General features: G+C 39.3%; 2 protein-coding genes and 1 long non-coding RNA gene across 6 annotated transcripts in view; 2 read left to right on the top strand and 1 right to left on the bottom strand.

Annotated features, from left to right (window-relative positions):
• The window catches only part of LOC138016567 (QRFP-like peptide receptor), a 1,243-nt gene extending 279 nt beyond the window's left edge, over positions 1-964 (top strand). The window contains exon 1 of the mRNA XM_068863742.1: positions 1-964. This exon is cut by the window's left edge and continues 279 nt beyond it. Coding sequence (XP_068719843.1) covers positions 1-961 — 961 coding nt within the window. The 3' untranslated portion in view covers positions 962-964.
• The window catches only part of LOC138015051 (uncharacterized), a 94,086-nt gene that overhangs the window by 38,678 nt on the left and 43,213 nt on the right, over positions 1-12,195 (bottom strand). The window contains exon 3 of one of the 4 annotated variants that reach the window (XR_011125476.1): positions 9,094-9,414. The exons of the other annotated variants lie outside the window; for them this stretch is intronic. This is a non-coding gene — a long non-coding RNA (uncharacterized lncRNA). Of the gene's footprint in view, positions 1-9,093; positions 9,415-12,195 lie in introns of those variants that run through there. 4 annotated transcript variants of the gene reach the window in all.
• LOC138016566 (neuropeptide Y receptor type 2-like) lies at positions 2,102-8,973 on the top strand. Its single transcript, XM_068863741.1, has 2 exons — positions 2,102-2,202; positions 5,345-8,973. Exon 2 carries the CDS (start codon positions 5,480-5,482, stop codon positions 6,674-6,676), a length of 1,197 nt encoding a protein of 398 aa, XP_068719842.1. The 5' UTR covers positions 2,102-2,202; positions 5,345-5,479; the 3' UTR covers positions 6,677-8,973.

The raw sequence follows: 12,195 nt of genomic DNA, 5'->3' as shown, positions 1-12,195 counted from the left end.
ACAAACGCACTACCTATTTATTTTAAACCTGTCTGTGGCCGATCTCTTATTGGCAGTGGAAAACATCCCTATGACATGCATTTATCTGTTGTTGAATGGAGCTTGGAAAATCGAAGGACCCTTTGGAAATTTCCTTTGTAAGTTTGACGCTTTCCTCTCGATCATTTTTATTCTGATATCGAATCTAACCATTTTAGCCATCGCAGTGGAAAAGTTTTGTGGGGTATTTTTCCCGCTGCGAGAGCTTGTGTCCTCAAAACGCGCTCTCGTTGTTCTCACTTTCGCATGGCTTTTAAGTGGATGCTATGCTTCTCCACTGTTCTTCTTCGCCACTCTCCAAAAACACCCTGACGCAGAAACGTTTAGGTGCTTAGTTTGCACGGGAAACTGTGCACAAGTGCATCAGTGGTTCGTACTTCAAACAGTTTTATTGGCCACCGGATTCATCCTAACCCTTGTTCTATATGTAGCCATTGGCGTCAAAATATGGCTTCGTCGAATGCCTGGAATTTACCTCCCAGAAGCGCAAAGAAAAGAGCAGGCTAAGAGGCACAGAGCAATAAAAATGCTAGCAATGTTGATTGTTGTATTTTACACCTCGTTTATACCCTTTTGGGTCTCTCAACTTGCCTTTCACTTTCATTTCGAGGACAAACTCGGTTCTGGTGATCTTTACGCTCAAATTTCGGCTTTCTTCATGTTTTGCAACGGCGCCATTAATCCGGTCATCTACAGCAAATACAACTTACATATTCGTTATGAATTTAAAAGCTTTCTTTGTTGTGGGTGGAAGCCGGAGGTGAATTCTCCGAAATCTCATACCAGAAAAGACCCTAATCGCCACTTGCAAAGACCAGTGAAGCCGAAATCAAGAGAGTCCGATCAAAGATGCTCCAAAAAAGCTGCACTGATCATATCGAGAGATTCACGCCTTACAGAAATGGAGAACTCCATGTTATGAAATTCTCAAAGTCGGTAAATATTTGCCAAGGGAAGGACATTCTGCTCTGGAAAGAATAAATGAAGGGATTAATTAATGGCGGAGAGCGCGTGCATGTGTCATCACACAAATCAACTACTGACATGCATTGTCTGCGAAGAACACAAATTCATCACTGATCCACATTATTGCTGAAATTGTTGCGCTGTCGATAAACAATTCAGATATCCGGCAAGCAAATTCATTTGCAATAAAGATTGTCTGCAAATAAAACGAGCAGGAAGAACTTGAATTAAAAATGGTCAGCTGATTTGACGAACTGTCCCGGCATTGTGACCTACAACATGGAAGACTATGTTTTATATTAACAATGCCTGATCCACAGCTTGCCGTTGCGAAAAAACTCTTACAAAAAAATATTTATCTTGGGTAATTTAGGCGTAAAACGAGTCTTAGCCACTGGCTCGCAATTTTTCTCATTTTATCGAAGTACTTGAAAACACCGAATTATCTGCGGAATCAGCAACGTAAACAAGGAGGCCCTATAGTGAAAGGATTTTCCTCTGAAAAATCAGCGAGATGTACGTCAGTTAGCAAATTTATATATTGTAACGTTCCCCAAATGAAACTGTCGACTCGGACAGTCTTGTCAAAACAGAATTCTTTATTTGTAAGTTAACCCTTTCACTCCCAAGATCCGAACATCAATTCTCCTTACGCACTGCCATATTTTTCTTTCTATGTCATTTAGGGGAATTTGGCATTACATAAAGAAAATATCCCCTGACTAATTATTTCTTTATTCTCATCACCCGCATGTCTGGTTGAAAACACTTTGATAATGTAAGGGGATTTTACATATTGATCACTCCTGTGAGTGCAGATCATCGCGAAAGAATTAAAGTTTCACAAGAGCGTCTTCAGAACGTGTAGACGAATTAATTATAAACCGGCGTTACGTGTACATACACCGAGCTTAGTGAAAAATACTTTTGCTTTTCCTGAAAGCCCTCGTGAACTTCGACAACGAAGCACAAACGCAAATGAACAAACAAATGACGTCAAGCTATAACTGCAAACGAACGCGAAGAGGCTCGATGGTGTACGTGTGGAAACTATACTTCCCCTCTTTTGTGATACAGTGATGCATGGCTTCATTCCTTAATCGAAGAGTCAGGACTAATTAACATTCTGAGAAGTGACGAAAAAATTATTCTAACGTCTTCTAAGCAGTTCTAGCATTGCAACTTGCAATCCGCCAGGTGAGAAAAAAGAGTAGCTTAGGTTCTACAACGTTAAACGTTCGAGGAATCTTGAGCAAGTTTCAAGTAGTCACGTAGGATCACTTTCAATGCAAAAAGTGGTCTTTTCTTTTAAGTACGGACAGTAGTTTTTCTAAGGGTATCACGTACACCAGCTGATGGTTACTTCACGACAAGACAAATATTACCTTTTTTTTGTAAACGTATCAGATATAAGATTATTTTATGTCGACATAAACATTGACTTTTTCAGCTCTACTCAGGAAACACTTTTGACAAGATGTGGACAAAGTCTTAAGTGGGTGAGGAGAAGGGACGGTCTATGTGTTTTACACAACGCCTTTTTTTTAGATAACGGAGGCATTCTTGTTAATTAAGGGCTGTACTTTATCGGCCATAACCAGAACGTGAAAAAAAGATCAAACGAAACAACAACAACAAGCCTACTTAACCTACATTACGACCCAAGTAAACGATAATGAAAAGACATTTACTGTATGTTTACATTTCAGTTGCCTCAGAAATTCCAATCAGTCAGCCAAGAATAAAGTACTGAATATTGAAAGTGCATTGCATAATGAGCTACCTCTTGGAAATTTCAATGAACGCGTTGTACCCGATAATTTCTGAGCAATGATGCTTTGAAAGTTCGAAGTTTTTCAAAGACTGTATGGGAATATGAGCGCCTATACTACCATACAATTAAATCAGTTTTTGATGGCTAATAACTGGCTCGTTATCAAAGCTAAAAGGCTTAAACTTGGGTATTAACGAAGTTTAACAAGGCGGTTCTTTTACCTTTTGACGGCAATTTGTAAATGGCATGGTGCCTCCTGGTAAAAAAAACCTCGTATGTTAAGATGTCAAAACTGGGTTAATTTCGAAGTTTCTTTTCCGCTAGCAATGCCATTGAAAACTTCCGAATTCGTCACAAAGTATCCATCCCTTCGACGGTCTTTGAAAAGATACGTGTCTTTTCCGCGACAGTTTGTTCAGTCCATCAGCTTTCAAACATGTTTCTGTCGCACATAGGGGAAGTCGCAGAGATAACTTCAAAAAGTCATTTAAACGAGGAAAAGTTTCTTGGCAGCGAAATTGAAATATCTGCAGTGGTGCAATCATTGCGCAGTCATGATTAAAAACGGGTTAGTAAGTTTGTGAAAGTGTGAGTTGCCTTTGAATATTTTCCATCCAGCGCGTTCTTGTGTTGGTTTTAACAAACCGGAAGATTCGCGGGGGCATGGGGATTACAAAATACTTATTTGGAGTTTTTTTCTCGCCCCGTTCCCCTGAGCGTCACCCATGAATTGACTGACTGGCTGCTGTGCCCATGGGTGCATACTACTCGATAACAAAGTTTGCAATTTCCACCGGATCGACTTCGAGTGTCTCTTTTAAAGTTATGTCGCCAAAGTTTAGTTAGCTTTCTTCGCGATGATATATGCATGACAAAGGGATGTTCGGGCGTCAGAGTTCCATTTCGACAACGTTTGCATAGTCTCTTACTTTGGCAACGGAAACAACTTCTTTGCGGACTTATGATTCTAACGCTGTCGTAGCTTCATATATGTCTTAACGTACGTATAAACTCCCGTCACCGTTGCTTTCACAATAATTACTGTTTCCGTGTTCCGTGAAACAGGTCAAATTCCCCTGATTCCGCTAAAAAAATAAAAATACTTTCCTATTTGTGGCTTATCCCGTCAGTACTGGGTCGTGTCCAGGCCCCTAAATGCCCATGAGCTCTAAAAGTTCCCTGGACTACCTGCCTTTAATAAACCAATCCGCGTGAAAGGCTCGTAAAAGGTCCAGTATAGCTCTGATACGCACAGCATGTCTTCGAAGCTTATCTGTTGCCAGAAGGAAAGACACACAAATAATACAACAAATCTTTTCAATGAAAACTTCATCGTTGTTAATTAAATTTTTTTGGTATGATGTAATATTTTCATATAATAGGCTATTTATGGATCCGTCTCGCGATAGTTCGAGTAACACCAGACAGACGCAAAAATGGTAGGATTAATGCATACAATCGACATTTTTCCCTCTATCTCTAAGTTGAAAAGGTTTCAAAATTCAGAGGACGCTATATCTGACTATGTACAAAAAGTACGAAAAACAAGAAGACTATAAAAACGTTTCTTCGGACAAAAGTAATCATGGGGGACATGAACGTTGACCCAGTGCTCAACTAACTTGCGACATGCGAAACACCTGGCTTACATTTAAGCAATGTTTGGATGTATTTTGAAAAGCTACGAAAAATATCATCTCTTCGGATTCTTTAGCTGAATATGTGATTAAACTGAAAACTAATTGTGGAGCGAGGGCTGATTGCGTCCAAAATCTTGTATAACTGACTTAAATGTATACTGACTTCGCCTTTCGAAAACCAAGGGATTTAATTTCTTCATGATACGTAAGGTTCCAGGAAGCACTTTACTAAAGAAAACACAACCTTTTCATCACCGGTTGTTAAAGCTCTCGATAGGATATTTTATCGAAAAAACCAGTTGGATTCCGCTATTCAGCCTGTCCTGCTGTTATTGAGACCAGTAAGCCGAAGCTAACATTTGTCGCGCCTCTTTTTCAAAAACATTACATAAGTTGCTTTATATATTTTAAAAAAATGAAGCTTAGCGTTCGCAGCTGTCGTTTGCTACGTGATGCTTAAGTTTTTTTTTCTTTGAACGCGGAGATGTGTTTGATAATTTAAGTAACAATACTTGGCGGAAGTCAGTGTAAATGAACTTACGGAGGTGCGGCTAGAAAGCCACCTTACCATATAAATGTAACAGTAAATACTTTTAGGAAAACTCCAACAAAAAAGTTGTTTTTGGAGTCTATGCAAATCTACGTAAGTGAATTCAGTGATGAATTTGATTTCCAGAAATAGTAGTGGAATTAATTAATGTTAATCTTTGTACTTTCACTGGAGCAAAACATGTAGGATGCCGGTGACAATGAATTAAAACTGCGGGGAAAAAGAAGTGTCCTTGACTCAATTTTCGTCGTCACTTTTGATAAGGTCTTCTGAAGAGCGCTTAATCAACAGACACTGAAATAAAGTGTTTTGAATGTTTCCCAAAGCCACAACCGAAACTGATACGAGTATTTATCTCATGCTTATATTAAACAGAAGGTGAATTACAATCACATCTTGTCGTCGTCTTTGGCTGATTGACACTTTTTGAGGATGACGTTATCTAACTCTGACATCATTGTTTAAAAGCTGCATGCAACTGAGTTGCTGAATGCAGAAGTGAACAGAACCATGAGGAACTGGAGCGCAGCAAATTTTAGCTTGATGCAACCAGCAAATTACAGTTCGTTCCCAGAGCAACACCAAACGCAACTGGCAAAAGGGAAAAGCGAGCTTACCACATGGACGATCGTTCAAGTGCTAGCTTACTATGCGATGATTCTTCTTTCCTTGATCGGCAACACGATCGTCATCAAGGCCATCAAGAGAATTCGATCAAAGCTTAGAAGGCAATTGCACTATCTGTTCATCGTGAACCTCTCTGTGTCTGATCTGTTATTTGCCGTGGAGAATATACCCATGGTCTGCACTTATTTGTTGATGAACGGAAGTTGGAAAATCGAAGGCACTCTGGGTTCCTTCCTTTGCAAGTTTAATTCGTTTACGTCTCTGGTCCTTATTCTGACGTCAAATCTAACGATTTTGGCCATTGGGGTCGAGAGATTTTGCGGGACATTTTGCCCACTGAGAGTGTTTATTTCAAAGAAACGCGCTTATTTTATGATAGCTTGCACGTGGTTGGTAAGTGGAATATATTCTTCACCACTGCTTTCGTCTTGCTTCGCTGATCTTGAAAGATCTCCCGACGGAAGTATGAGATGTCACCTTTACGTCCAAAGCCAAAAGGTCATTCATTGGTTTGTGCTGCAAACGGTGCTCCTAGCAGCTGGTTTCGTCACAACACTGGTGCTTTACACCGCAATTGGGATCAAAATATGGCGCGGAAAAACACCCGGAATACAACTTAAAAGCTTACAACTTCGACTGCACGCCAGGAAAATCAAAGCTGTGAAAATGCTTGCGATTTTGGTGACCGTATTTTACATCTCTTTCATACCATTTTCGATCTATCAGCTTTCAGTTTTTTTTGGGTTTCATCTCAAACTTGGTTCTCATTATGGGCAAATCGCTGCGTTTCTTATGTACTGCAATGGAGCTATCAACCCGGTAATTTACAGCGTGTATAACGAGAGCATTAGAAATGAGTTCAAAGCCTTTTTCAATTGCAAGAAAAACATCTTGAATCCACAAAGAAGCCTTTTTTTGACCTCCCAAATCACAAGAAGATTAAAGGATTTGGGATTAAGGCAATTTCACGATACACGAGATAAATACGGTCCTTGTCAGCCGAGAGGGCTAGCTGTGGTTGCCGCGCCTTCAGATGAAACAAATCTAGTGGGTTTTGCTTTCGAGGAAACACGATTGTGATGTGATGTTTGATTTTAGATTTCAAGGTCACAAAAAACTAACCTAAAATACTGAACATTTCAAGTGGGATCTTATTCATATCACATAGTGATGGGACACTATACAACTTCTATTTGCAGGTCTCTACCTCATCATTGGCGTTCTTCGTCTTAAAAAAAAAGAGAGCCGTTATCATTTCAGTGTTTAGCATTGCGTGATTAGAAACAGCAAAGTCTTGTCGAGGAATTCCATTAGTTAAGAACGGTGTGGCAAAAATTGTATTATGTCCGATTTTCCTTTTCCGGAATTCTGCTTTGAGACTTATGTATTTTCCGCATTCTCTAAACGCCATAAGCCAAACCAACTCAAGTCGAATAGACGAGTTCACGCTCTTGATTGCATCATGGGTAATCAGGGCAACATGGCGGCAAATTCAAAGGTTTGTATGGAAATTCAAAGCAAAATATACTGTACGTGACTCTACTTTATAGACTTTCGCCTTCATAAACCAAACAAATAAGGTCATGTTCACAACTGAGATGAACTAGACTTGGTATCCGTTCTTTGTAATTCCTAAATATTGCTTTTTTTGTCTCCACACATTCTCTGTAATTTTCTGCCTTTGGAATTATAGGAAATGATGGCATAAACTCCTTTTAATAAAATAATTTCTACGATAGCCATTCTCTCCAAATTTATTCTGCAGCACCTTTGAGCGCATATCTTTTGTTCTGGAAAATGAAAAACCCAAAATTGCATGTCGTGAATACTTTTCATCGTTTTGAACTTCCTTACAAACCTTTGAATTTCTCTCCATCTTGCCCTGATTACCCACGATGCACTCAAGAGCGTGAACTCGTCTATTCCGGGTCAAGTCTAGCTCTGACTAGCAACACTAAGTTGCCTTAGGTGCTCGCTAGTTTAACTTCTCCGTTACGTTCGTAGAGTGCGGCAATGCCGGGCAACAAGAACCCCATCGGAAAATTCGACGCCACAATAATGCCACAGAACTTGTGCTCTGCCGCGTAGTCTCCACAAACTATAACCTGTTTATTTCGTTCATTCTGCTACCAAGAGAAGAATAGATAGAATATATACTAACGCTATTCCATTCGTTTCAAAAACGAAATAAAAGCCAGAAGAAAACTTAAATCGAGTAATTCGATGTTCCCGTTCCGGAGTAGAGCGTTTTCACTCACGTGACCAGCAGCCATATTGGATTACTGAAACAAAAGGAAGTATTTGCATAAAAGGAGGAGGATTAGTTTGGTACATCATCATGGCCACCATTTCTTTGTTTTGGAACACTAACATGGCAGCCGTGACGTCGTGTGAAAACGCTCTATAGTCTTACAGGTTGCGCAAGGGCAACCATTTATTTTAAAGGGCTTGTGCCATGGCATTGAGGTTAATTTTGTGTAGTTTTACCAGTTATTCGCTCCTCTTCGCTATGCAACTTAACATTAACCAGAAATTCCTTTTCAACAACACAAATAAAGCTTCATGACGAGAAATGCCTGTCGATCATATATGTTACAGTTAAATTTAAATTCAGGTTAATTTCAACCTAGGTCATTTTTATTTTAAACTAGGTTGAAATTGAAAGTAGGAACCATCAACAAAAATCCATCAATTATTAGCCTGCCAAGTACGTGTAATATATTGGTAAGTAAATTGGTCCTAGACGTGAGTGGATGAACTTAGTGTAGCTTAACATTTTCACGAGTATTTTATAAAACCCCAAGGGTTGTTAAGTCTGGGCACTGATTTTAAGGACGGTGCCTACTATTGTTATTGGGCATATGGTGTGCGTATCTCGAGATACTCGGGTTTCCTATCGGTGATGCTTGCTAATTCAGGGATATTTTTGCGCGGTTTAAAACTATCCGGAGAAAGTAGATCTTAGTGAGTACTCTTGGTATCCAGAAAATAAATTGGTGGTAATCCTGCATTTTTCAGAGATAATTAAGCTTCAATTTGAGAAAAAACGCCATACATTGCTTTGTATTTTAAAGCTTTTTACAAATATTATTCATGAATTATCTTTGAAAAATGCATGGTTATATTTTCTTGATGAATTTGAAAAACACTTGTTAAGACATCTACATTTTCTCCATAATCATAAACCGGGGCAAACATACATTTGAATTAGTAGGTACCGTCCTTAAATGGTTAGCATTAAGGCTGAGGTTGGGCATACTGTGCATGATAACTGATTGTACTTTTCTATCTCAGAGCTTTTTAGAAGGACATTGTTCATTGATGAATCTCCTTAGGCGGGAGGGCAGGGGGCAACAATATTGAATTATCAAAGGAATAAAAGAACTGAAACATACATGATGTATTGTTGACTTTTAATTTGCTTAGTTATTTGCTCTATCTTTTGCTTACTTCGAATTCGTCATAAACAAAAGCAAGTGAAAACAAAACTTTGAAAAGGCAGAGAAAGGATTTCATAATCTATTGATCAGGAGCCATTTTTTAGGCTCTTGTAAGAGTTACTTCTTTTTAATTATCAAATAAAATATTAGTTTTTTTTTTAATTTTGCTGAGTCCGTTTGTGATGATAAATCCAAACTTTGTGATTATTTTGGCACAGCTCCCTTCAAGTTTTACAATTTGAGCACGTAGCACATTTGGATGAAGGGGTGTTTCCCTTTCCATTTGATTAATTTTCAGGGCCACAAAATCCTGACATCGAACTTCAGTCTTCTTTTTCTTCTTCCCCATCAGGTGTATGACCGCAGACCGCAGACTGCCTACAAATAGCGCTGATAAGCATTATTTGAGTCTAAGCACCCATTTCAAATAGTGCTGATAAACAGTATTTAAGTCTAATCTTAAGCACCCATTTTAGAACGGTTAGCTTTAAACGATTGTGATTTAGGATTAGTCTGCAGTCCGCGATCTGCAGTTTGCAAGGGTCAGACACCGCACTCCTTCAATGTCTGGCTCATCCACTCTTTCAAATTATTGACCATTTTCCTACTCTGTATTTGATGAAGCTGTGACTTGTCCGCTCATTTGTGGCTTTTTGATTTATTTTCTCCGAGAATCAATCAATCAATCTTTATTTATTTATACACGAAAACCACTACATAAGGCATTTTGGCAATGGTTCTGTAATAAGTTGTGCTTTTTTGCAGCGGTTTCTCCAAGATAACGACACCAGTGATTTGGTGACAAGTTCTTTTCTTTGAATAATAAATTAATCAGGGGTTTCGTTTCAGGCCGGACGCCGGACGCAACATCCGGTTGTTCGACATGTAACGTCCGGTAGTTCACACACGAAATAATTGTTTTTTTAATTGTGAAAATCGATTTTTTTTCCCATTTATTAACTAAAGAAAGACTTGACCCTTACTTTACTCACTTAGTTATGTAATGAATAGAATCGAAAAAAAAAGAGATAATTCCTGTCATACACATGTATAATAAAATCATAATTCATCATTCCCCATCCCTTCCCCCCTCCCCTGCTAGCTATAATAACTGACCAGACAAGGTCTCTGACAACGGACTCTGACCTTTGATCAGAAAGCACCTGTCCGAATCAGTCTTTCTCACCTTTCATTTGTACATTATCTCACCGAAATGAAAAGAATAAGCGATTTTTTTGCGCCGGCCCATCGGCGAAGAAAAGACAAGTTGACGGTAATTGTATTATGTAATCTAAGAAATTATAATGATTAATCCTAGATCTGCAGCACTTAAGAGAGAGCTATTTTGCCACAGCTTTGCAGGGTTGCATAATAAACAAGCATGAAATAGAATCACTCGGTGCTAGACTGCCTTCCTGCTTTTAATAGTCTCAGCGATAAAAATAGCGTATTCTTTCTTAAACAACACCAATTTATAGCTGTGATACAAGATGTGGAGCGGGGAAATGTGTGCAAAGCATGGAGTGGTTTATTCGCAGAGTGTCTTTTTACATTTGCCCTAGGCGCAGCAGGTGATTTGTATTAATTTAAAGTCTACGCTTTCAATTATAAATATACCTTAAAAACAAGAGAACAAGAGTACTGATCAGTCAACTAGAATCAGTGGGATTAGAAGTACAGAATATGCGCAGCTTTGTTTCTGACGGTGCAGCGGTATTGACTGGAACTAGAAATGGTGTGGTTAAGCTTTTAAAGGACGAATCCTTTGGTTTTATTTTTTCATTGCTTAGCACATAAGCTCGCGTTTGCTTGTGTCCATTCAGCAGAAACTATTGGCTACATTTCGCACTGTGAGGTAAAATTGAACCAGGTATGGAAGTTGTTCGATGATTTAGCAAAACGAACCGCAACATATCTGAAAGTTCAGGAAAGCGCAAAGAATTTGACACTGCTCGAGAAAGGGAGAAAAAAGATTGCAAAAAAGCTTAAGAAGGCTTGTCGCACCCGTTGGCTATCTCTTGACAAATCAGTGCAGGCTGTTTTTGCAGATTTTTTTGCGATTATCCAAACACCGGAAGAGCTAGAGTGAACCAACCGAGTCAGCAGCAGAGGGTTTACTGAAAAGAATGAAAATTGTGAAATTCATCGGCGCCATTTACATCCTTCACGATGTTCTGCCGGTTTTATCACAACTGAGCAAACATTTTCAGCGGGGAAATGTTAATGTTTCACATCTCTCGCCTGTAATCAGGGCCACGCATGCCAAACAGCTTCAGAATGATCTATCACCAAACGGAACACTGAACCCTAGCGGTCTGGCACCCACAGAACACAACATGCAGGAACTGTCTTCACTTATGAATAGGTATATCGTGGCTCTTCAGGACAACATCAACAGCCGATTTGATACCACTTTGCCGCAAGTGAGTGCATTTTCTATCTTTGATATCGTTGACCTACCAAGGTGAGGTTCGAGAGTTAAGGTCACTCTGAAATCAACGTTATCGCCAACCACTTCTATGAAAGGGAGGTTGAAGAGGAGGAGAAAGTCAAGGCTTCAAAATTTCTTGCACAACGGCAAAACTTCAAGTATATGAAATGGCCACGTGGAAGAAACAAGTGCCCCAAGCCCTTTTGGAACCAAGTTGCATGTTTGCGGGCGAATTACTCGCAAATTATTTCCTTTGTCATATCATGGTGAAAACTTCAACCGAAATGGCACCATCCAGAATAACGACGTTCTAGTGTTCTAGCAAGGCCTGATATTTCCTTATATCTGAGAGAAAATAGCCACGAATACTTGTGAGTAATGATTTTCAACATGAAGAGAATCAGTTACACTGTATGCTCCTTAGAACAGCTACAGGTTATTTTACGAAAATCAATTAGATCTGTTTGCATGAGAAAGAAAATCGGTTTGTTATCACGACTAGAAATGATGCCTCGTTTTTGGTGTATTTTGGATAGCGATGTTGGTGTCCCCAAACAAAGAAACGGCGGCCATGTTGGTGTCCCGACCCTTAATCCTCCGGGAATTGAACTCTATTGTTATGCAAACGTTTTTTTTTTGTTTTCATTCAAAAACATGCGGGCTGTTGATCACGTGGGTGAAACCCAAGAATATTTGACGATCTGTCCTCCAGAATCAAGAGCCCAACT

The sequence above is a fragment of the Montipora capricornis genome, chromosome 9, assembly GCF_036669925.1.
Source record: "Montipora capricornis isolate CH-2021 chromosome 9, ASM3666992v2, whole genome shotgun sequence".
NCBI lineage: Eukaryota > Metazoa > Cnidaria > Anthozoa > Scleractinia > Acroporidae > Montipora > Montipora capricornis.
Note: the sequence above shows the minus strand (reverse complement) of the source record. Positions and strands in the feature narration are given on the sequence as shown.